We start from the raw sequence: 22,626 nt of genomic DNA on the forward strand, positions 1-22,626 counted from the left end.
TGCAATACAAAAAGAGTGCTTAGTTTATTTTGAATTTTGTGATAAAGAACATTGTTTTGAATTTTCAAACCTGAGTGTGTCTGAAATTTGTACCCTTGAATTTTCGGGAGGCTCCTATCAGAGCCCGGCAGAACAAGTATTAACAATATTTTTATACTGTATCATCAACCTCTTGGCAGCATACAAGAATGAGTTTTCTATAGACTAAAACATCAAAAACTCTCTACCAGCACCAAGTCAATTAATTCTTCTCCCCCTTATACTAGTGACTACATAACGATATTATCCTATTGTCTTTCTGTAAGGCCGTTTAAGAACTATTTTAAAAAGGACTTTGGAGGGTGTGTGCTGAGAGTGGGACTACAGACTACCCAGTTGTTTTGGGAAGAGTGCTCTTTGCAATACAAAAAGAGTGCTTAGTTTATTTTGAATTTTGGGATAAAGAACATTGTTTTGAATTTTCAAACGTGTGTGTGTGTGTCTGAAATTTGTACCCTTGAATTTTCGGGAGGCTCCTATCAGAGAGCCCGGCAGAACAGAAGGTATGTTAATATCCTTGGAAGAGGGGGGATGCATTTACACACCTGGATATGTCCGAAGTCCACGGCCTCATAGTGGAAGTGGGCACATTCAGTCAGCTTGGGAAAATGGCCTCGTGTAATGGAAAGCCTGCAGAGCAAGGGGGGGGAAATGCCGGAAGTGAATCGAGGAAATTGCAAATTCCAAATTTTCGATCTCATCAGGAAGCCAAAGCATTATGATCTGTGGCCAAGGTGTGGAAACTGCGATGCCGTGCAATTATCAGCATCCTTCATCATTGACCATGCTGGTTAGGGCTTCTGGGAAGCATAACCTCTCCATCTCTATCTTAGAGAAAATATACTGCTCAAAAAAATAAAGGGAAACACTCAAATAACACATCCTACATCTGAATGAATGTAAATATTCTCACTGAATATTTCATTTGCACAACTATTCCATTTGCACAACAGCATGTGAAATTGATTGTCAATCAGTGTTGCTTCCTAAGTGGACAGTTTGATTTCACAGAACTTTGATTTACTTGGAGTTATATTCTGTTGTTTAAGTGTTCTCTTTTCTTTCTTTGAGCAGGTTTTTTTTGACCAACGACCTCTGGGTGAACAAATATTTCCCTTTATTTGTCCTTTATTTGACAATAAAGTAAATTAAACTAAACTAAATTTAGGGCCCTTCTATCTTTTGCTACCACTTCTATTTTTCTTCCTACTGTGGCAAATCCATTAAGAACAGAAAGAGGAAATAACTGCAGATTATCTTTGGAGTGAGATGGTTATAAGCCCTTCAGATGAGAACTCGGTTTGCTCGCGCATCACAAGCCCATGCTCCCCAGCACTTCCTCTGCCTCCGAGTTACCTCTTGATTGGTTTTCCTTTGAGGTTACTGGTGGTGTTAGCCAAAGCACGGACTGGTCCCTCCCCTGTTGCATCAATGCTGTCTGTGCTCCGAGCCTGCGTGGTTAAAAAACAAGCAAAATGTGCACAAATTTAACTTATCACATGCTGTGTGGTTCAGAAAGACAAGTCCCTTGTCTTTGCTCAACTGTTGTGCTCTATTTCCACACCCCAACCAAAGAGCAATTTCTTTTTTAAAAAAATATTTTATTAGTTTTTTTTAATGTATGACAAAACAAGATAAACAACATTTAACATGTAAAGGAGCTACAATTGCTCCGCTAAGTAAAGAAGTCTTCCTAATACAGAAGAAGAGAGGGGCGGCATATAAATCCAATAAATCTAAATCATCTAAATCCAATGAATCTAATTCTAGTTTAGATCAATACAGAAAGGTAAACTTATCAATATAATTCGTGCCTTCTGCCGCACGAATTCCAGCGGCCAGTTAGGTCCCACAGAGTTGGCCTTCTCCGGGTCCCGTCAACTAAACAATGTCGGTTGGCGGGGCCCAGGGGAAGAGCCTTCTCTGTGGCGGCCCCGACCCTCTGGAACCAACTCCCCCCAGAGATTAGAATAGCCCCCACCCTCCTTGCCTTTCGTAAGCTCCTCAAAACCCACCTCTGCCATCAGGCATGGGGGAATTAAGATAATCTTTCCCCCTAGGCTTCTACAATTTATGCATGGTATGTTTGTACGTATGATTGGTTTTATAACAAGGGTTTTTAACTGTTGTAGTATTGGATTTTTACATTCTGTTTTTTGTCACTGTTGTTAGCCGCCCCAAGTCTACGGAGAGGGGCGGCATACAAATCCAACCAACCAACCAACCAATCAATCAACCAACCAACCAATCAATCAATCAATCAATCAATAAATAAATAAATAAATAAATAAATAAATAAATAAATAAATAAATGTCTCCACATAATTAGTATAAAAATCTTAACTTTTCAATACTGTACTTTCTAATACCTATATAGTTATAATTAGAATAATTAAAATCAATTAGCAAAAATAAACTTATCTATCCAGTATCACTCTATGATATAGTCAATCTAATATGTTAAACCATTTAATATTTTATTTCAATATCTTCAATATCTTTAAAAATCTTTTTCGCATTCCACCAATTATAAACTTTCTGCCAAGTTTTATACAATTCTGTTTCAGCTTGGTTATTTAACCGTCTCGTCATCATGTCTAATTCTGCACATTCCATAATTTTCCTAAAGACCTCTTTGTCTTTTGGAATTTCCTTTTCTTTCCATTTTTGTGCAAATGTAATCCTAGCTGCTACTAATATATGAAACATAGAAACATAGAAGACTGACGGCAGAAAAAGACCTCATGGTCCATCTAGTCTGCCCTTATACTATTTCCTGTATTTCATCTTACAATGGATATATGTTTATCCCAGGCATGTTTAAATTCAGTTACTGTGGATTTACCAACCACGTCTGCTGGAAGTTTGTTCCAAGGATCTACTACTCTTTCAGTGAAATAATATTTTCTCACGTTGCTTTTGATCTTTCCCCCAACTAACTTCAGATTGTGTCCCCTTGTTCTTGTGTTCACTTTCCTACTAAAAACACTTCCCTCCTGAACACTTCCCTCCTGAATATTTAACCCTTTAACATATTTAAATGTTTCGATCATGTCCCCCCTTTTCCTTCTGTCCTCCAGACTATAGAGATTGAGTTCATTAAGTCTTTCCTGATACGTTTTATGCTTAAGACCTTCCACCATTCTTATAGCCTGTCTTTGGACCCGTTCAATTTTGTCAATATCTTTTTGTCGTGAGGTCTCCAGAACTGAACACAGTACTCTAAATGTGGTCTCACCAGCGCTCTATATAAGGGGATCACAATCTCCCTCTTCCTGCTTGTTATACCTCTAGCTATGCAGCCAAGCATCCTACTTGCTTTTCCTACCGCCCGACCACACTGCTCACCCATTTTGAGACTGTCAGAAATCACTACCCCTAAATCCTTCTCTTCTGAAGTTTTTGCTAACACAGAACTGCCAATGCAATACTCAGATTGAGGATTCCTTTTCCCCAAGTGCATTATTTTACATTTGGAAACATTAAACTGCAGTTTCCATTGCTTTGACCATTTATCTAGTAAAGCTAAATCATTTACCATATTACAGACCCCTCCAGGAATATCAACCCTATTGCACACTTTAGAGTCATCGGCAAATAGGCAAACCTTCCCTACCAGACCTATGTCACTCACAAACATATTAAAAAGAATAGGACCCAGAACAGACCCTTGTGGCACACCGCTTGTAACCTGTCTCTGCTCAGAATACTCGCCATTAACAATAACTCTCTGATGTCTATGCTTCAGCCAGCTTGAAATCCACTGAACTATCCAGGGATTAAGTCCAATCTTCACTAATTTATCTATCAGCTCTTTATGTGGAACCATATCAAAGGCTTTGCTGAAGTCCAGATAGGCAATATCCACAGCACCACCTTGATCCAACACCTTTGTGACATAGTCAAAGAAATCAATGAGATTAGTCTGACATGATTTGCCTTCAGTAAAGCCATGCTGATTTGGGTCCAATAAGTTATTGTTTTTTTAGGTGCTGATTTATCCTCTTTTTGAGTAGAGTCTCCATCATTTTAACTACAACTGATGTCAAGCTAACTGGCCTGTAGTTACCAGCTTCTTCTCTACTGCCCTTCTTGTGGATAGGCACAACTAATAAATAATATATATATGTTTATATGTAACATCTGTAATACCTAATAAAAAAAATTCACATGCTGTGTTGGTTCAGAAATGTTCTCCAGAGGTGCCTTGTCTTTTTGCTCAACTGTTGTGCTCTATTTCCACACTCCAACCAAGAGAAGAAATAGCTGTCAGGGAAATTTCATGGGGGCTCAAGAAGTTAATCCCAGGGATTGTTATCAGATGTGGTATGAGTAGGTTTCCGCTTATGCAACAAAATTTCCTTCCCTTCCCCCTCTCCACTCCTGAAATGTATTCCAGAAAGTCTTGAGTAGCTACACAGGAAGAAATACACTGACACATCCTCTTTCTCTCTCTCTTCCAAACAGCCTCCAAAAATGCAATAATCCAATTCCAATTTTACCCTCCTGCATCACAAGCAATTTATGCATGGTATGTTTGTTTGTTTGTTTGTTTGTATGGATGTTTGTTTAGTTTTACAGTAAGGGTTTTTTAGTTGTTTTTAGTATTGGATTTACTTTATTACTGTTGTTAGCCGCCCCAAGTCTACGGAGAGGGGCGGCATACAAATCCAATAAATAAATAAATGAAATAAATAAAGCAAGTAGACCATATCTTGCTGGGGGGGGGGTTTAATGTTCAAAATCTGCTTCAAGAAAGATCAAGGAAAAGGCGTTAATTATTCTAGATATCTCTGGGTCACAAACTGCTGCAAACAGGAAAATTTATTTTAACACCTGAAAGAGTAAAAGGTGTGACAGCAAGAACATGTTTACGCTGTGTGGCGCAGCATCCAATTCATGTGTTTCTGACAGACAAGAATGTATATTTCATTAACCGAATGCACCACCGTTGAAAGCTAAAAGAGGTTGACCTACTACTGGTTTTTCACCCTCCCCAGTCTCCAGAGCCAAAAATGCCCTCCCAGAGCCTCCAGGCAAACCAAAAATCAGCTGGCTGGCACACACATGCACATTGGCGCTGAGCTTGGGTAACACCTCGCGCGCCAGCAGATATGGCTCTGCATGCCACCTGTGGCAGCCGTGCCATAGGTTTGCCATCACTGCCCTATCTTGAAACCAGGCTTATCCTGAAATAAAACCAGCACCAGACTGCAGCTGCGAGAGCAATCATGGGCTTCCCTAGGTATGCCCATGTTACACCAACACTCCGCAGTTTGCATTGGTTGCCGATCAGTTTCCGGTCACAATTCAAAGTGTTGGTTATGACCTATAAAGCCCTTCATGGCACTGGACCAGATTATCTCAGGGACCGCCTTCTGCCGCACGAATCCCAGCGGCCGGTTAGGTCCCACAGAGTTGGCCTTCTCTGGGTCCCGTCGACTAAACAATGTTGGCTGGTGGGACCCAGGGGAAGAGCCTTCTCTGTGGCGGCCCCGTCCCTCTGGAACCAGCTCCCCCCAGAGATTAGAACTGCCCCCACCCTCCTTGCCTTTCGTAAACTTCTTAAAACCCACCTCTGCCGTCAGGCATGGGGGAACTGAGACATCTCCCCTTGCCTATGCAGTTTTATGCATGGTATGTTTGTGTGTATGCTTTTTATATGATGGGGTTTTTAGGCTTTTAAGGTAAAATTGTTATTTTAGACTTTAATATTAGATTTGATATTATATATTGTTTTATCCCTGCTGTGAGCCGCCCCGAGTCTGCGGAGAGGGGCGGCATACAAATCTAATAAATAAAAATAAAACCAAATAAAATGAATTTCGGTAACCAACAGGTGTCTGAAATCGTCTCTCAAATTGATGCTTAACTCTACCGTCCAATTCTTCCTTGTAGAGCTTGTCTCCAAGTTCTCCAAGGTCACCTGTGCATCTCTTCCCACTTTGCCGAATCTGATGAACTGCTAAAGTGGGTGAGCAGTGTGGTCGGGCAGTAGGGAAAGCAAGTAGGATGCTTGGCTGCATAGCTAGAGGTATAACAAGCAGGAAGAGGGAGATTGTGATCCCCTTATATAGAGCGCTGGTGAGACCCCATTTGGAATACTGTGTTCAGTTATGGAGACCTCACCTACAAAAAGATATTGACAAAATTGAACGGGTCCAAAGATGGACTACAAGAATGGTGGAAGGTCTTAAGCATAAAACGTATCAGGAAAGACTGAATGAACTCAATCTGTATAGTCTGGAGGACAGAAGGAAAAGGGGGGACATGATCAAAACATTTAAATATGTTAAAGGGTTAAATAAGGTTCAGGAGGGAAGTGTTTTTAATAGGAAAGTGAACACAAGAACAAGAGGACACAATCTGAAGTTAGTTGGGGGAAAGATCAAAAGCAACGTGAGAAAATATTATTTCACTGAAAGAGTAGTAGACCCTTGGAACAAACTTCCAGCGGACGTGGTTGGTAAATCCACAGTAACTGAATTTAAACATGCCTGGGATAAACATAGATCCATTGTAAGATAAAATACAGGAAATAGTATAAGGGCAGACTAGATGGACCATGAGGTCTTTTTCTGCCGTCAATCTTCTATGTTTCTAATAACTGAAGAAAACCCTCCGTTTAAAGTGGGATCAAAGAGCAGCACAGCCGTGCCTTTCATAATACAAAAATTGACAGATCACTGTGCAAACTTCAAATCATAGGTTGCAAAATCACATGTCTGTTGGTATTGCAATTCCCCAGTTCCTCCTTCCAAGCTGTTAGTTGATCTGTGGTGTGGTGATGTCATCTCCCGAGTTTTACTACGCATTTCTGGAGAAAAAGAACGCTTTCTGAGGCTCCTAAACCTTTTAGATGTTTAAGCACAGACCCAAACTCTACGTGATCTTCAAGTCATACAGCGCTCCAGGAGCTGGTTTTGACCTCCCAACCTTTAAACCCGTTTTCTGTTCCTGAGCATCCTTAAGACATATTTGAGCTACCACTCACATCATGACCAATTTGGGCAGGTGATATATAGGAATTGTGACTCAAAACACCTGATAGGATTAGGCCGGAGAAGACTGCTCTAAAAGACTAGGGCAGTGATGGCGAACCTTTTTTTCCTTGGGTGCCGAAAGAGCATGGACGAGCGCCAATGCGCATGCATAAGTGGCTACATCCATAATTCAATGCCTGGGGAGGGCAAAAACAGCTTCCCCCACCCCCTGAAGGCCCTCTGGAGACTGAAAATAGCCTGTTTCCCAACTTCTGGTGGGCTCAGTAGGCTCGTGTTTCATCCTTCCCAGGCTCCAAAGACTTCCCTGGAGCTGGGAGGATAAAAATGCCCTCCCCCACCCCCCAGGAGGCTCTCTGGAAGCCAAAAACACCCTCCCAGAGCCTTTGTGTGAGCCAAAATCAGCTGGCCGGCACACACATGCATCTTGGAAATGAGCTAGGGCAACAGCTCGTGAGCCAGCAGATATAGCTCCACGTGCCACCTGTGGCACCCGTGCCATAGCTTCGCCACCGCTGGGCTAGGGCTGGAAGAGATGGAGAATTATCCTATGGAGCTGCACCTGGAGAGAAGCACCTGAGTGAAGAGGGAGCACAAGGAATTGGTTTTGGGTGGAGACCAAGTGGAACGAAATTACCCGCCATCCTGGAGGCCATGATATGAGCCAACTGTTGGATGAGGTCTTGTTTCTGACTCAAAGTGGCTTTGAAATTTTCAGTGGGTCACTATTAATTAGGCGTTCAACGTTCTTGTTATGAAAAGAACCTGCAGTGTAATGGAATAATTCCATTTTTCCTTCTCCCTCTAATTTTCCTTTCCCGGGAGCGTGGTCACAGAACAAAAACCATATCCAACTTGGCCCTCGGTGCCTTTAGCAAAGGCGTTTACAGGGCCCTGTTAGTTGTCAAAAAGAATGGAACCTGAAAGGACCATCAAATCCCAGTATGATCCCAGATCATTCCAGTTTTCTACCTTATCATTTCTCATTAAGTGTTGTACTTTATGATTCCTGACAAATGTATCTGCATTGGTTGCCGATCAGTTTCCGGTCCCTTCATGGCACCGGACCAGAATATCTCCGGGACCGCCTTCTGCCGCATGAATCCCAGCGACCAGTTAGGTCCCACAGCGTTGGCCTTCTCCGGGTCCCGTCAACTAAACAATGTCGTTTGGCGGGACCCAGGGGAAGAGCCTCCTCTGTGGCGGCCCCGACCCTTTGGAACCAACTCCCCCAGATATCAGTGTTGCCCCCACCCTCCTAGCCTTTCGTAAACTTCTTAAAACCCACCTCTGTCGTCAGGCATGGGGGAACTGACATTTTGCCTCCCCCTAGGCTTATAAAATTTACGCATGGTATGGTAGTATGTATGATTGGTTTCTAAATTGGGTTTTTTTTTTAAATTAACTTAAATATTAGATTTGTTTACATTGTATTATTATTGCTGTGAGCCGCCCCGAGTCTGCGGAGAGGGGCGGCATACAAATCTGATTAATAATAATAAAATAATAATAATAATTGTTTATTTGATGTACACCGAAAACATATGCACCAACACAAATTACTTGGCCAATAAAGAATTCCTATTCTATTCTTTCTAATCAAACAGGCAATAGTCAATCTGCCCCACCCCAAGAAAATTAACTATTGCAAACCTAGTTTATTGATAAATGCAATTCATTTATAGACCACATTGTTTATAAGCCATTACATGTTAAGTATTTACTTTAAGTCAGAACCACAAAATTCTCATTATAATTTAGTATGATATATCAGTGTTTCCCAACCTTGGCAACTTGAAGATATTTGGACTTCAACTCCCAGAATTCCCCTGGCTAGGGAATTCTGGGAGTTGAAATCCAGATATCTTCAAGTTGCCAAGATTGGGAAACACTGTGATATATGAATCTGGTGTATGTTTAGGGTAGTTTGGAAAGAAATAGACAGGTCTGGAATTCTATCCTCAAATGCACCTGATGCCTTTTGGACATCTTTGGAGCAACAAGTAAAAATTGGATTTGCTCTGTCGGCTAATTACTTCTTTACAGTAATTTTAAAAAATTGTTTACCCTAATTTAATTTGCCTCCTGAGCCATGCTAAGAATCTACTGGGACCGAACAGCAAGCTAGAAAATTTGAGAAGACTTTAAAATAGTAATCATGTTTCCATAGGAGCTGCTGAAAATAGAACTGGGCAATGTTGCTATCTTGCTCACACATGTTTACAAGATATTAAACAGAAAATAAACAAATACATTTACAGAGCCTGTATGGCCAAGATCACCCAGTAAGTGCTATAACTAATGAGCAATTGAGCCCAAATCTTGCAAACTTAGTTAACACAATAGTATATTAATGCAATTCATTTCATTTAAGGATCTTAAATGAACCACTGAGAGTTTCCATTTACAAAATCCTGATTTGTACTTAGAAGTCGGTATTGGATCATAAGATAATATGCAAATTGTTAAAATGTTTAGTAAATATAAAATAGATGCTTGATGCCTTTCACCCTCTTTCCTAAAGATTCCACCCTTATGCATTAAAAAAATGCAGAAAAACAACTTGCAAGGTAATGGAATACTAATACAATTTAAACCAACCACTTTAAATTGCCCTTTAAAGTCCTCAAGGACTATCTATCTATCTATCTATCTATCTATCTATCTATCTATCTATCTATCTATCTATCTATTTATCTATCTATCTAATTTATCTATCTATCTATCTAATTTATCTATCTATCTATCTATCTAATTTATCTATCTATCTAATTTATCTATCTATCTATCTATCTATCTAATTTATCTATCTATCTATCTATCTATCTAATTTATCTATCTATCTATCTAATTTATCTATCTATCTATCTATCTATCTATCTAATTTATCTATCTATCTATCTATCTAATTTATCTATCTATCTATCTATCTATCTATCTATCTATTTATTTATCTATTTATCTATCCATCTATCTAATTTATCTATCTATCTATCTAATTTATCTATCTATCTATCTATCTATCTATCTATCTATCTATCTATTTACTGGATTTATATGAAATCTATATACAGATTTCTCATCTGAAAATACAATTCTTCCTGGAATTCTTGAGTTATATTCTCAATCTTTTTGCTAATAAATACAATTAATCAAAACTCTTGAGTTTCTTTGGCTTAATTCTTTGCGAGACATGTTGCTACAAGAAAACTCCAACAATAGGTGAATAGAATAAAATAGAACAGAACAGAATTTTTGATTGGCTAAGTGTGATTGGACACACAAGGAATTTGTCTTTGGTGCATATGCTCGCAGTGTACATAAAAGAAAAGATATGTCAGTCAAGAATCATAAGGTACAGCACTTAATGATAATCTGGGCACAAATATTATTTCCTCAGGCATTGCAACAAATGTTGTGTACTATTTGGAAATCTGCTGTGGATACTGAAAATAGAACTGCCTCTTAAATGCTGCTGATGCGTTTCCTGTGGCAACTTCCCCTTTATTTGCTACTAGCCATAAAATTATATCCCAAACTGATAAGCAAGGCTACTATCGATCTTCAAAAAAGCAATCTTTTCTTCTTGAAATTGTTTTTCCCTACTGTGAGCATTTTCACGGGAAGTACCTCTCAGACTTGTGCTGCATTTAATATCTAATCTTGCTCCGTCATCAATTTTCTAAAGCAATATCTCAAACCCCACATGCAGCTTTTTCATTACAGATTGTGAAAAGCTAAAAACTGGTTGTACCTAACATCAACATCTGGTTTCTCCCATCAACTAGAAACTAGGTTGAGGTGACTCAACTTTTAGTTGAAACTGGCAATAAAAATTGTTATCTGGAAAGATATAGAGGACTGTCGATGTTCACATGTGATATGTGAAAGCAAGTAGGATTCTTGGCAGCATAGCTAGAGGTATAACAAGCAGGAAGAGGGAGATTATGATCCTGCTATATAGAGTGCTGGTGAGACCATGTTTGGAATACTGTGTTCAGTTCTGGAGACCTCATCTACAAAAAGATATTGACAAAATTGAACGGGTCCAAAGACAGGCTACAAGAATGGTGGAAGGTCTTAAGCATAAAACGTATCAGGAAAGACTTAATGAACTCAACCTGTATAGTCTGCAGGACAGAAGGAAAAGGCCCGGGGACATGATTGAAACATTTAAATATGTTAAAGGGTTAAATAAGATCCAGGAGGGAAGTGTTTTTAATAGGAAAGTGAACACAAGAACAAGGGGACACAATCTGAAGTTAGTTGGGGGAAAGATCAAAAGCAACATGAGAAAATATTATTTGACTGAAAGAGTAGTAGATCCTTGGAACAAACTTCCAGCAGACGTGGTTGATAAATCCACAGTCACTGAATTTAAACATGCCTGGGATAAACATATATCCATCCTAAGATAAAATACAGAATATAGTATAAGGGCAGACTAGATGGATCATGAGGTCTTTTTCTGCCGTCAGTCTTCTATGTTTCTATGTTTCTATATGTGTAACTGAGGCTGTGAATATTTACTGTATGTAGATTACAGAGGTTTTCAAACTTGGTAACTTTAAGACTTGTGGACTTCAACTCCCAGAATTCTCCAGCCAGAATAGCCAGAATTAAAGTCCACAAGTCATAAAGTTGCCAGGTTCGGGTACTCCAGAGTAGAAGAACCAACAGGGATTGTCAATATTCATCCCATTCTAGATAGTCTCCATAACAGGTGTAATTTTTGTTTAAGCATTTCATAAACTCTTTGCGAAAATTCACACTATGCTCACATGTCTGTGAAATAATTTCAACTATCTATGGCTCTTTTCTTTTCTAAACTCTGCATTTATTTAGAAGATATTTTGGCAAATATACTTTAATTCTCCATCTAAGTCAATCAGTAGAGTGGATGGTTAAGCTGTCCTCAAATCTGGAAGTCTGTCAATTGCCCAGGTCTAGTTAATTCCCAAAGAACCAATCTGTATGAAAGCAAAATTTTTAAAAAATCCTCTACCATAATAGAGTTGACGTAGTTGTGGAGAATAGTAACCATTGTAAGGAGAAAGGGAGAGAGAGATTAAGAGAGAACCCAAAAGAACAATTCAATCCAGCTGAAGTTTCATGCTTGGGGACCACACAATAATGTTTCCTACAACAGGATAGAAAACCAAAGAATAGGAAGTAATGACACAACAATGAAAAGGTCACACTTAAGTGGCTACCTGGCTAGTATACCGAGCACTAGAACATTTTTATTGCAGCTCCCACCACCTGCGCTGAATTTAACATTCACAACACTTAACAAAAGGCTCACAGTCTAAAAGACAGCAGAATTATTAGGTTGAAGTGGTGCAATACTGCAGGGGTCGACAAAGTTGTTCAGAATCTAGGAGCCAGCCAAAAAATTTAGGAGCCAGAATTTTTTTTAAGCAAACTTGGTTTTTAATTTAACAAAAAAAACATTACAAACGTTATAAACAACATTTTACTTTTAAAGATAATAAATATTATATTTTGATATTTTAGATCAGAGGTCCCCAACCTTTTTTGCACCAGGGACCGGCTTTCAGCTAGACCAGTTTTCCATGGCCCGGTGGGGGGGGGGGGGGGGGAGCTAGCTGTCAGCGGCGCCGTAAAAGGGGCGATCAAGAGAGGAATGGGTGAATGAATGGACGGAGGGTGGGAAGGAAGGAAGGAAAGAGGGAAGGTACAGGAACAGAAGAAGGGTGCAAAGAAGCAAAGAAAGGTGTGAAAGGGGAGAGTAAGAGAGGAAGGAGTGAAAGAAGGGAATGAGGGAGGAAAGAAGGGAGGAAGGAAAAGGAAAGCAAGAAATGGAGGGAGGAAAGGAAGGGAGGAAAGGAAGGAAGGAAGGAAGAAAGAAGGAAAGAGGGAAGGGACAGGAACAGAGGAAGGAAGCAAGGAAACTTATGAAAGGGGAGAGTAAGAGAGGAAGGACTGGAGGGAGGGAGGGAAGAAGGTAGGAAGGAGAAAGAAAAGAAATAGAGGAAGGAAAGGTAAAAGAGAGAAAGAAAAAGAGCAAGAAAGAAAGAAAGAGAAAGAAAGAAAGAAAGAAAGAAAGGCAACTTCAAAGAAAGGCTCACTGAGCATCTCTCACTCTCTCTCTCTCTTTCTATCCCTCTTTCTTTCTTTCTCTTCCTTTCTCTCTCTCCTCTTCCTTTATCTCCTCTTTCTCTCCCCCCTCTCTCCCCCTTTCCCTCTCTCTTTCTCTCTCCCTCTCTTGCTATCTCTCCCCCCTTTCCCTCTCTTTCTCCCTCTCTTTCTCTCTCTCCCCCCTCTCTCTTTCTCTCTCTCTCCCTCTCTTTCTCTCTCTTCTTCTCACTTTCTCTCTCTTGTTTTCTTTCTGTCTCTTTTGCTTACTCTCTCTCTCACTCTCTCTTGTTTTGTTTCTCACGCTCTTTCTCTCTCTTGTTCTCTCTCTCTTGCTATCTCTTTCTCTCCCCCCCTTTCTCTCACTCTCTCTTTCTCACTTTCTCTCTATCTTGCTGTCTGTTGCTTTCACTCACTCTCGTTCTCTCTCCGTTCTTCTCAGCGGTGACGCGCGCACGCCCTGCCCGCCTCACATTTGCCGAGAGGACTTTCGCCCCGGGCTCTCAGCAAGGGGGTTTGCATGAGAGGCGGGGCCGGCGGAAGGTGATATTCAATGTCGGGGGCGCATGGGCGGTTTTGCGCGCGCTCCCTATCTCCCTGCTAGCCCACTCGGAATACGTATTCAAAATAAGAAAAGCCTTTGCCGGCGAAGGCTTTTCTTATTTTGAATACAGTATTCCGAGTGGGCTAGCAGGGAGATAGGGAGCGCGCGCAAAACCGCCCATGCGCCCCCGACATTGAATATCACCTTCCGCCGGCCCCGCCTCTCATGCAGCCCCCTTGCTGAGAGCCCGGGGCGAAAGTCCTCTCGGCAAATGTGAGGCGGGCAGGGCGTGCGTTCCGGGTGCGGGAGGAGCTGCGGTGAAAGGCAGGAGGTGGCAGAGGAGCAGAGGGGGCAAATCGGGCGGGCGGTGGGCAGCGCGGAAAGGCCGAGGGGGCCCTGGCGCCGCGGACCGGCTGAAAACCCCCAACGGCCCGGTCCCGGTCCGCGGACCGGCGGTTGGAGACCCCTGGTATACATACAGTACAGCAGGCAACATTTTCTAGGCGCCAGACAACATTTTCTAGGCGCCACTGGCGACCAGGCGCCTGGGTTTGTCGATCCCAGCAATACTGTATAACCCAAAACACACCAGAAATGAAAGCATCCATTGTGTTCTAAGTATGATCTAAGTATTGCCCACAAGATCATATGCTGCAACGTTCTACCTGTCAATGACTACTTCAGCTTCAACCGCAACAACACAAGAGCATGCAACAGATTCAAACTTAGCATTAACCGCTCCAAACTTGACTGTAAAAAATATGACTTCAGCAACCGAGTTGTCGAAGCGTGGAACTCATTACCTGACTCAGTAGTGTCAACCCCCAAAATTTTTCCCTTAGACTATCCACGATTGACCTCTCCAGGTTCCTTAGAGGTCAGTAAGGGGCGTGCATAAGTGCACCAGTGGGCCTTCCGTCCCCTGTCCAATTGTCTCTCCTTATCTCATTTATCTTTTCTTCCTTTCGAATATGTTCACCTATACTTTTATATCTTTTCTTCTATTCTTTTATTTACTTATATTATCACATATCTTTCTCTTCAATGTATATTATGTATTGGACAAAATAAATAAATAAATAAATAAACAAACAAACAAACAAATAAAATGTTGAAAATAAGTGCCTACCCCATTAGATGCTGTACAAATCAACGAACTAACAAAAACAATAAGGAGTGAATTGTGATAAGTTACTAACATTGGACTGATAGCATTACCTAGTTTGGTAGTGAAACGTCTGGGGCGAAAAACACAGGCTCAGAGAGCAGCAAGAACCCCACAAGTTCAACCCCGAGTTACAAATATTCTCTTTTATCATTAACTTCCTCTCAAGTGGGCAAGATGCAACAATATTCTGATATGATCATCGCCCTTTCACCCAAACCAGAGATAGGCAACGTTGGCTCTTGTATGACTTGTGGACTTCAGCTCCCAGAATTCCTGAGCCAATCTTACTAGCTCAGGAATTCTGGGAGTTGAAGTCCACGTCATAGAAGAGCCAACTTTGCCTACCCCTGACCCAAACTAAGCAGCTGAATTGGTCAACCAAGATTTCTTAAAAAACAGTGCAAGATTGATCACTTGGGTATCTTTCTCCATCTCTCACAGTTGGTAAAAGAAAGTATTTATGGTTTTTCAACACTATCAAAAAAAAACCCCTGTCATTTCAAATAGATGTAATAATAATATTATAATAATAATTTATTGGATTTGTATGCTGTCCCTCTCTGTAGACTTGGGGCGGCTAACAACAATGATAAAAACAGCATGTGACAATCCAATTAATAAAACAACTAAAACCCTTATTATAAAACCAAACATACACACAGACATACCATGCATAACTTGTAATGGCCTAGGGGGAAGGAATATCTCAACTCCCCCATGCCTGGCGGTATAAATGAGTCTTGAGTAGTTTACGAAAGACAGGGAGGGTGGGGGCAATTCTAATCTCCGGGGGGAGTTGGTTCCAGAGGGCCGGGGCCGCCACAGAGAAGGCTCTTCCCCTGGGGCCCCCCAAATGACATTGTTTAGTCGACGGGACCCGGAGAAGGCCAACTCTGCTGGGATTCGTGCGGTAGCAGGCGGTTCCGGAGGTAGTTTGATCCAAAGTAGATGTAACTATCAGGTGCAAATTTCTAGGCAAGCTGGCAAAATGGGACACTAAACAGTGATAAAAGAAGAGACCCATTTTTACTATCCTTAATTATTCAGGTCAAGACTTCCATTTCTTCTTTGCACTTTCCAGATGGTCTAAGATTGGAGCAGTATCGGTTGTCAGAATATGGCATTCAACATGTAATTACAACAGCCCAGGTTAACCAGAAGAGCTTGCTTCCCTTGTAGCCAAGTTTGTTTGTTTATTAGATTTAATATAAAACTTAAACATATAACTTATCAGGAAAGACTTCATGAACTCAATCTGTATCGTCTGGAGGACAGAAGGGAAAGGGGGGAAAATGATTGAAACATTTAAATATGTTAAAGGGTTAAATAAGTTTCAGGAGGGAAGTGTTTTTAATAGGAAAGTGAACACAAGAACAAGGGGGCACAATCTGAGGTTAGTTGGGGGGGAAATCAGAAGCAACATGAGAAAATATTATTTGGCTGAAAGAGTAGTAGATGCTTGGAACAAACTTCCAGCAGACGTGGTTGGTCAATCCACAGTCACTGAATTTAAACATGCCTGGGATAAACATATATCCAAATACAGGAAATAGTATAAGGGCAAACTAGATAGACCATGAGGTCTTTTTCTGCCATCAATCTTCTATGTTTTTATTTATGCATTGCCCATCTCGTTAAGAGGTAGTCCATATCAGTCTAATTTTATTGGCCAACGGCTTACTTTAATGGGACTGGGCTAGAATAGAATAGAATAGAATAGAATAGAATAGAATTTTATTGGCCAAGTGTGATTGGACACACAAGGAATTTGTCTTGGTGCATATGCTCTCAACGTACATAACATAAAATATACATTTGTCAAGAATCATGTGGTACAACACTTAATGATTGTCATAGGGGTCAAATAAGCAATGAAGAAGCAATATTAATAAAAATCTTAGGATATACGCAACAAGTTATAGTCATATAAAATTATCCATTGCGGTTTGTTGTTGGGTTTTTTTGGGAAGGGGGAGATTCGGGACCGCCTTCTGCCACACGAATCCCATCGACCGATTAGGTCCCACAGAGTTGGCCTTCTCCAGGTCCCGTCAACAAAACAATGCCGTCTGGCGGGACCCAGGGGAAGAGCCTTCTCTGTGGTGGCCCCGACCCTCTGTAATCAACACCCCCTGGAGATAAGGACTGCCCCCACCCTCCTTGCCTTTCGCAAACTCCTAAAAACCCACCTTTGCTGCCAGGCATGGGGAAATTGACTCCCCTTGGCCGGTCCGTTTTATGTATGGTTTGTTTAGGTTGTATGATTGTTTTTAAATCAAGGGGTTTTAACTGCTTTACTTCTTACTCATTGGATTTGTATTTTGTATTGCTGTTGTGAGCCGCTCCAAGTCTTTGGAGAGGGGTGGCATACAAATCTAATAAATTATTACTAATTATTATTAATGTTAACTTAGTGAACACGGGGTTTGGTTGTTTGGCTCCAATAGAAGGAGTACAAATGTACCCACATAGAAACATAGAAGACTGACCGCAGAAAAAGACCTCATGATCCATTTAGTCTGCCCTTATACTATTTTTTGTATTTTATCTTAGGATGGATATGTTTATCCCAGGCATGTTTAAATTCAGTAACTGTGGATTTACCAACCACGTCTGCTGGAAGTTTGTTCCAAGGATCTACTACTCTTTCAGTAAAATAATATTTTCTCACGTTGCTTTTGATCTTTCGCCCAACTAACTTCAGATTGTGTCCCCTTGTTCTTGTGTTCACTTTCCTATTAAAAACACTTCCCTCTTGGACCTTATTTAACCCTTTAACATATTTAAATGTTTCGATCATGTCCCCCCTTTTCCTTCTGTCCTCCAGACTATACAGATTGAGTTCATGAAGTCTTTCCTGATACGTTTTATGCTTAAGACCTTCCACCATTCTTGTAGCCTGTCTTTGGACGCGTTCAATTTTGTCAATATCTTTTTGTGGGCGAGGTCTCCAGAACTGAACACAGTATTCCAAACGTGGTCTCATCAGTGCTCTATACAGCGGGATCACAATCTCCCTCTTCCTGCTTGTTACACCTCTAGCTATGCTGAGTTGCAGGTGAGCTATCCAAATTGCTGCCCATCTCAATGGAAGGGCTACTCTAGAAATGACCCGTTACCACTGAACCTCATTGCCATTGTCTTCTGCGCCTAAACCAGTGTTTCTCAACACCACTCAAGAGTTTGAAGATGCGTCAAATTCAACACCCAGAATTCTCTCCATGCTGGCTGGGGAATTCTGGGAGTTGAAGTCCACACATTTTCAAGTTGCCAAGACTGAGACATGCTGACCTAGATCTTAAGCAAGGATTTGTTTGTTCCTTTTACAACATTTGCATTTTCATTGTGCATAGAGGATGTTCCTGCTTTAGAATAAATATGAAACATGACATTTATCTTTTTATATGGGTTCACATTTATGCAGTGGGGAGGGGGGGGGCATTATTTCTAAGGAGATAGAAATAGTAGGGCAAAGGAGGGGGGTGTTGCACTGAGAAAGCATAAGAACAATTGTTAGAATAGCTAAGGATATTATTTTGCTCCAAGGAGTAAAGCTAGGTAGTTACGAGGGTGGACAGTTCTGAAAAACATTTAGAATGACCCTTCCTTATGGTATATACATGTGTCATAGCTGGTGGGGGAAAAAATCTTTACAGATTTTTGGATCAGTTTCAAAAAGCTGCAAAACCTGTTTAATTAGTTGACTAGCAGGGCCTGTGAAACCGAGCCCATTTTAAACCATGTTTTACTTTCTTTTTTGACAGATTAAAAACAAACACCAACTATTATTCTTGCCCACTCAGTCAAAGTATACCTGGAACGAAATATCAATATATAGGTTCATCTATCACTCTAAAACTATTGTATGACCGGTTTCACGTAAGTTACATATATCCAACTACTGCTGTTTACCAATCATGGTTTATGGCTTTAGCTTGGCCCATGTGTTGAAGATACTGAGGCTTATTCAACAACCATAACTAACACAAAATACAGTGATACCTCGTCTTACAAACCCCTCGTCATACAAACTTTTCGAGATACAAACCCGGGGTTTAAGATATTTTTGCCTCTTCTTCCAAACTATTTTCACCTTACAAACCCAAGCCACCGCCACTGGGATGCCCCGCCTCCGGACTTCTGTTGCCAGCGAAGCCTCCTTTTTTCCGCTGCTGGGATTCCCCTGAGGCTCCCCGCCATGGGAAACACCACCTCCAGACTTCTGTGTTTTGCGATGCTGCAGGAGAATCCCAGCAGCGCAAAAACAGGCGCTTCGCTGGTAATGGAAGTCCGGAGGTGGGGTTTCGAGGATTTCCGTGTTTTTGCGATGCTGCAATTTTGCTGTGGCTCCCCTCGCTGGGAAACCCCACCTCCGGACTTCCGTTGCCAGCAAAGCACCTGTTTTTGCGCTGCTGGGATTCCCTTGCAGCATCACAAAAACACGGAAGTCTGGAGATGGGGTTTCCCATGGAAGGGAGCCTCAGGGAAATCCCAGCAGTGCAAAAACAGGCGCTTCGGCTGGCAAAAGGGGTGAGTTTTGGGTTTGCACGCATTAATCGCTTTTCCACTGATTCCTATGGGAAACATTGTTTGGTCTTACAAACTTTTCACCTTACAAACCTCGTCCCGGAACCAATTAACTTCGCAAGACGAGGTATCACTGTAGCACTGAATAGGATATGGGAGGCTGTGTTAGGTCGCATTTCTTTAAGTATTATATTCCAGCTCTCATAAGCCGTTACCACTCAGCTGTGGATGATGGGAGGTGAATGGGGAGACTTTGGGCCTGATTGGGTTAAGGGAGATTGCTAGGAATTGCCTCTAATATTAGGTGTTTCTACCAACTCCCAAACATCAGGAAACTTTGCCTGTTGGTTTTGAAAATGACACACTGGACGAAAGTCTCCAGGCAGAAAATAGGATAATATTCCACTTGGCATCATGGACATTTCCATTCCTCCTCCTAATGGCCTACTTCTGCCTTTCTTGCTTCCTAGAGTGCAAATCCTGCTAACCAGGCCTGGGAACTGATCTTAATAGCTTCCCGAGAACTGAGCTTATGTAAAGCGGAGAAAGATACTGTAATTTGGAGAGGTGAGGAATACAGATCGTCTCTAATATTTACCATATGTCGATCCAAGCTAATAATGATGATAGCCAAGGTAAGGAGGGCTTGGAGATGTCCCCGAGGGACCTTTTTTAAAAATAATAATAATAATAATAATAATAATAATAATAATAATAATAATAATAATAAATCCATCATAGTGATCTCGTTTGCTGTGTTGTACTGACATAATAATAATAATAATAATAATAATAATAATAATAGACAAAATCACGATCAGTTGCAAAAGGCCATCGTACCTAGATTTGAACACATCATACAAAAATGATTATGATGTTGCATTAGGTTTAATATGTTGTAAGCCTCCCCAAGTCCCCGGAGAGCAGCGGCATATAAATCCAAATAAATAAATACATACATACAAACATACATCACACAGTCGCAGGCGCCTGGGAAGTGTTCGACTTGTGATATTGTGATACGAAATCCAGCATATAAATCTCGTTTCCTGTGTATTACTGTTTTTTAATGATAAGAATTTATTGATTGATTGATTGATTGATTGATTGGATTTGTATGCCGCCCCTCACCGAGGACTCGGGGTGGCTCACAGCATATCAAAAACAATATAACATATGCAGAACTAAAAATCCAATTAACATAACTAAAAAGAACTTTTAAGACACTAATACGATTTAAAAACATTCATTCCCATTCACTCAACAAAACATACTACTACTACAGTGGTCGGCCAGGGGTGGTGTCGGGTCTAATAGCCCCAAGCCTGAGGACATAAATAGGTCTTTAAGCTTTTATGGAAGGCGAGGAGGGTGGGGGCAGTGCGAATCTTGGGGGGGGGGAGGAGCTAATTCCAGAGGGCCGGGGCTGCCACAGAGAAGGCTCTTCCCTTAGGCCCCGCCAAGTGAAATTGTCTGGCTGACGGGACCTGGAGACCGGACGCTGGGATGATGATGATGATGATAATGATGATGATATGATGATCATAACAATGCTAATAATAACGATCATAATAACGCTAATAATGATGATAATGCTAATTATTATTATTATTATTATTATTATTATTATTATTATTATTATTATTATTATTATTATTATTATTATTATTATATACATCAGGCAGTCCTAGGTGCTTGGGAAGCGCCAACTGGTGATGAAATACAAAATCCAGCATAGTGATCTCGTTTGCTGAGTTGTATTGACAATAAATAATAATGATGATGATGATGTTTCCTGGGCAGAGCCATTGGAGCCTGGTGGGGGCCGGGGTCTCCTGAGGACATCCAAACCCTTCCCTGCCCAGACCTTACCAGTTCAAAAGACTTTTCTCCTCATTCCCTGGTGCTGGGGGAGAGGCAAAGCCTGGGCCCTGGGGGAAAGCGGGGGAGGGCGATTCGGGGAGGGGTTGGGGGGGTGGAATCCCCTTGGAATGAGTTCCCCCCTCCGCACTCCTGACCCCAGATAGGGGGGGCGTCCGGGGGAGGCAGCGGGGCTGGCGGAGACTTTCTCACCTCCGGCCGCTTCTGCAACCGGGGAGCCGAGTCAGCGCGGCGGCGCGCGGGGGGAAACAGGTGCAGGGGCGGCCGCCGGAGGGCCGGGCTCGCCCACCGCTCCCCTTCCCCACAGACAGACGGACGGACAGACAGACAGACGAACCCTCCACTCACCACCATGGCGCCGCCAGCCCACCGCGCCGCGCCGACGGCCGCCCGAGCCGAAGCGGAGACAATAGGGGAGGGCGCCGCGCCGCCGCTCGGCTCCGACGCCACCCGAGAAACGCTCCGGCCCGGCCCTCCCGGCCCCTCGGATGCTGGCCCGTCCTCCTCCTCCTCCTCCGCCCTGCTCTCTGCCCAGCCGGCCTTCGGGCGAGCGGAGGCGAGGCGAGGCGGCGTGGCGTGGGATGGCGCGCTCGCTGCCTCCTTGCGCTCGCTCGCTCGCTGCCTTCGCTGGCTGGCTGGCTGCGGGGGCGGGCTCAGCCTTGGCAGAAAGAGCGGAGGAGGCGGCGGCGGCGGGAGGAGGAGGAGGCGGAGGAGCAGCAGTAGTAGTAGTAGCGGGGATCGATCGGACGCCGCTCGCAACAAAAGGGCGAGGCGAGCCGAGGCCGCGAGAGGGAAGGCGGCTGTTAGTGGGGGAGCAGCCCGTTCCTTCTCTCTCTCTCCCTCCCTCAACCCCTCTTGCTTATTAGTTGCAACCCCTTAGTTGCCACCCCTCTTCCTTATTAGTTGCAACCCCTTAGTTGCAATCCCTCTTGCTTATTAGTTGCTACCCATTACTTGCAACCCCTTGCTTATTAGTTGCAACCCCTTTTGCTTACTAGTTGTAACCCCTTAATTGCAACCCCTCTTGCATATTAGTTGCAATCCCTCTTGCTTATTAGTTGCAACCCTAGTTGCAACCCCTCTTGCTTACTAGTTGCAACCCCTCTTGCTTATTAGTTGCAACCCCTCTTGCTTATTAGTTGCAACCCCTCTTGCTTACTAGTTGCAACCCCTCTTGCTTATTAGTTGCAACCCCTTAGTTGCAACCCCTCTTGCATATTAGTTGCAATCCCTCTTGCTTATTAATTGCACTAAATGCAATTGGGTTTCCCCCCCCTGCAAAGTATGTCTATATATCTATGGATCGATGTCTATAAAATAGAAAAAAGGGGGCGCCCGGCGAAGCAGCTGGGAAGGGCGGCACAAAG

General features: G+C 42.3%; 1 protein-coding gene across 1 annotated transcript in view; it reads right to left on the reverse strand.

Moving 5' to 3' along the window:
- The window catches only part of ARHGAP33 (Rho GTPase activating protein 33), a 77,410-nt gene extending 55,317 nt beyond the window's left edge, over window positions 1-22,093 (reverse strand). The window contains exons 1-3 of the mRNA XM_070763989.1: window positions 21,608-22,093; window positions 1,396-1,490; window positions 585-669 (exon numbers count right to left, since the gene is read on the reverse strand). Of these exons, the coding sequence (XP_070620090.1) occupies window positions 585-669; window positions 1,396-1,490; window positions 21,608-21,613 (186 nt within the window). The 5' untranslated portion in view covers window positions 21,614-22,093. The remainder of the gene's footprint in view (window positions 1-584; window positions 670-1,395; window positions 1,491-21,607) is intronic.
- Window positions 22,094-22,626: the final 533 nt, after the last annotated feature.

The sequence above is a fragment of the Erythrolamprus reginae genome, chromosome 11 (assembly GCF_031021105.1).
Source record: "Erythrolamprus reginae isolate rEryReg1 chromosome 11, rEryReg1.hap1, whole genome shotgun sequence".
In the NCBI taxonomy this organism is placed as follows: Eukaryota; Metazoa; Chordata; class Lepidosauria; order Squamata; family Dipsadidae; genus Erythrolamprus; species Erythrolamprus reginae.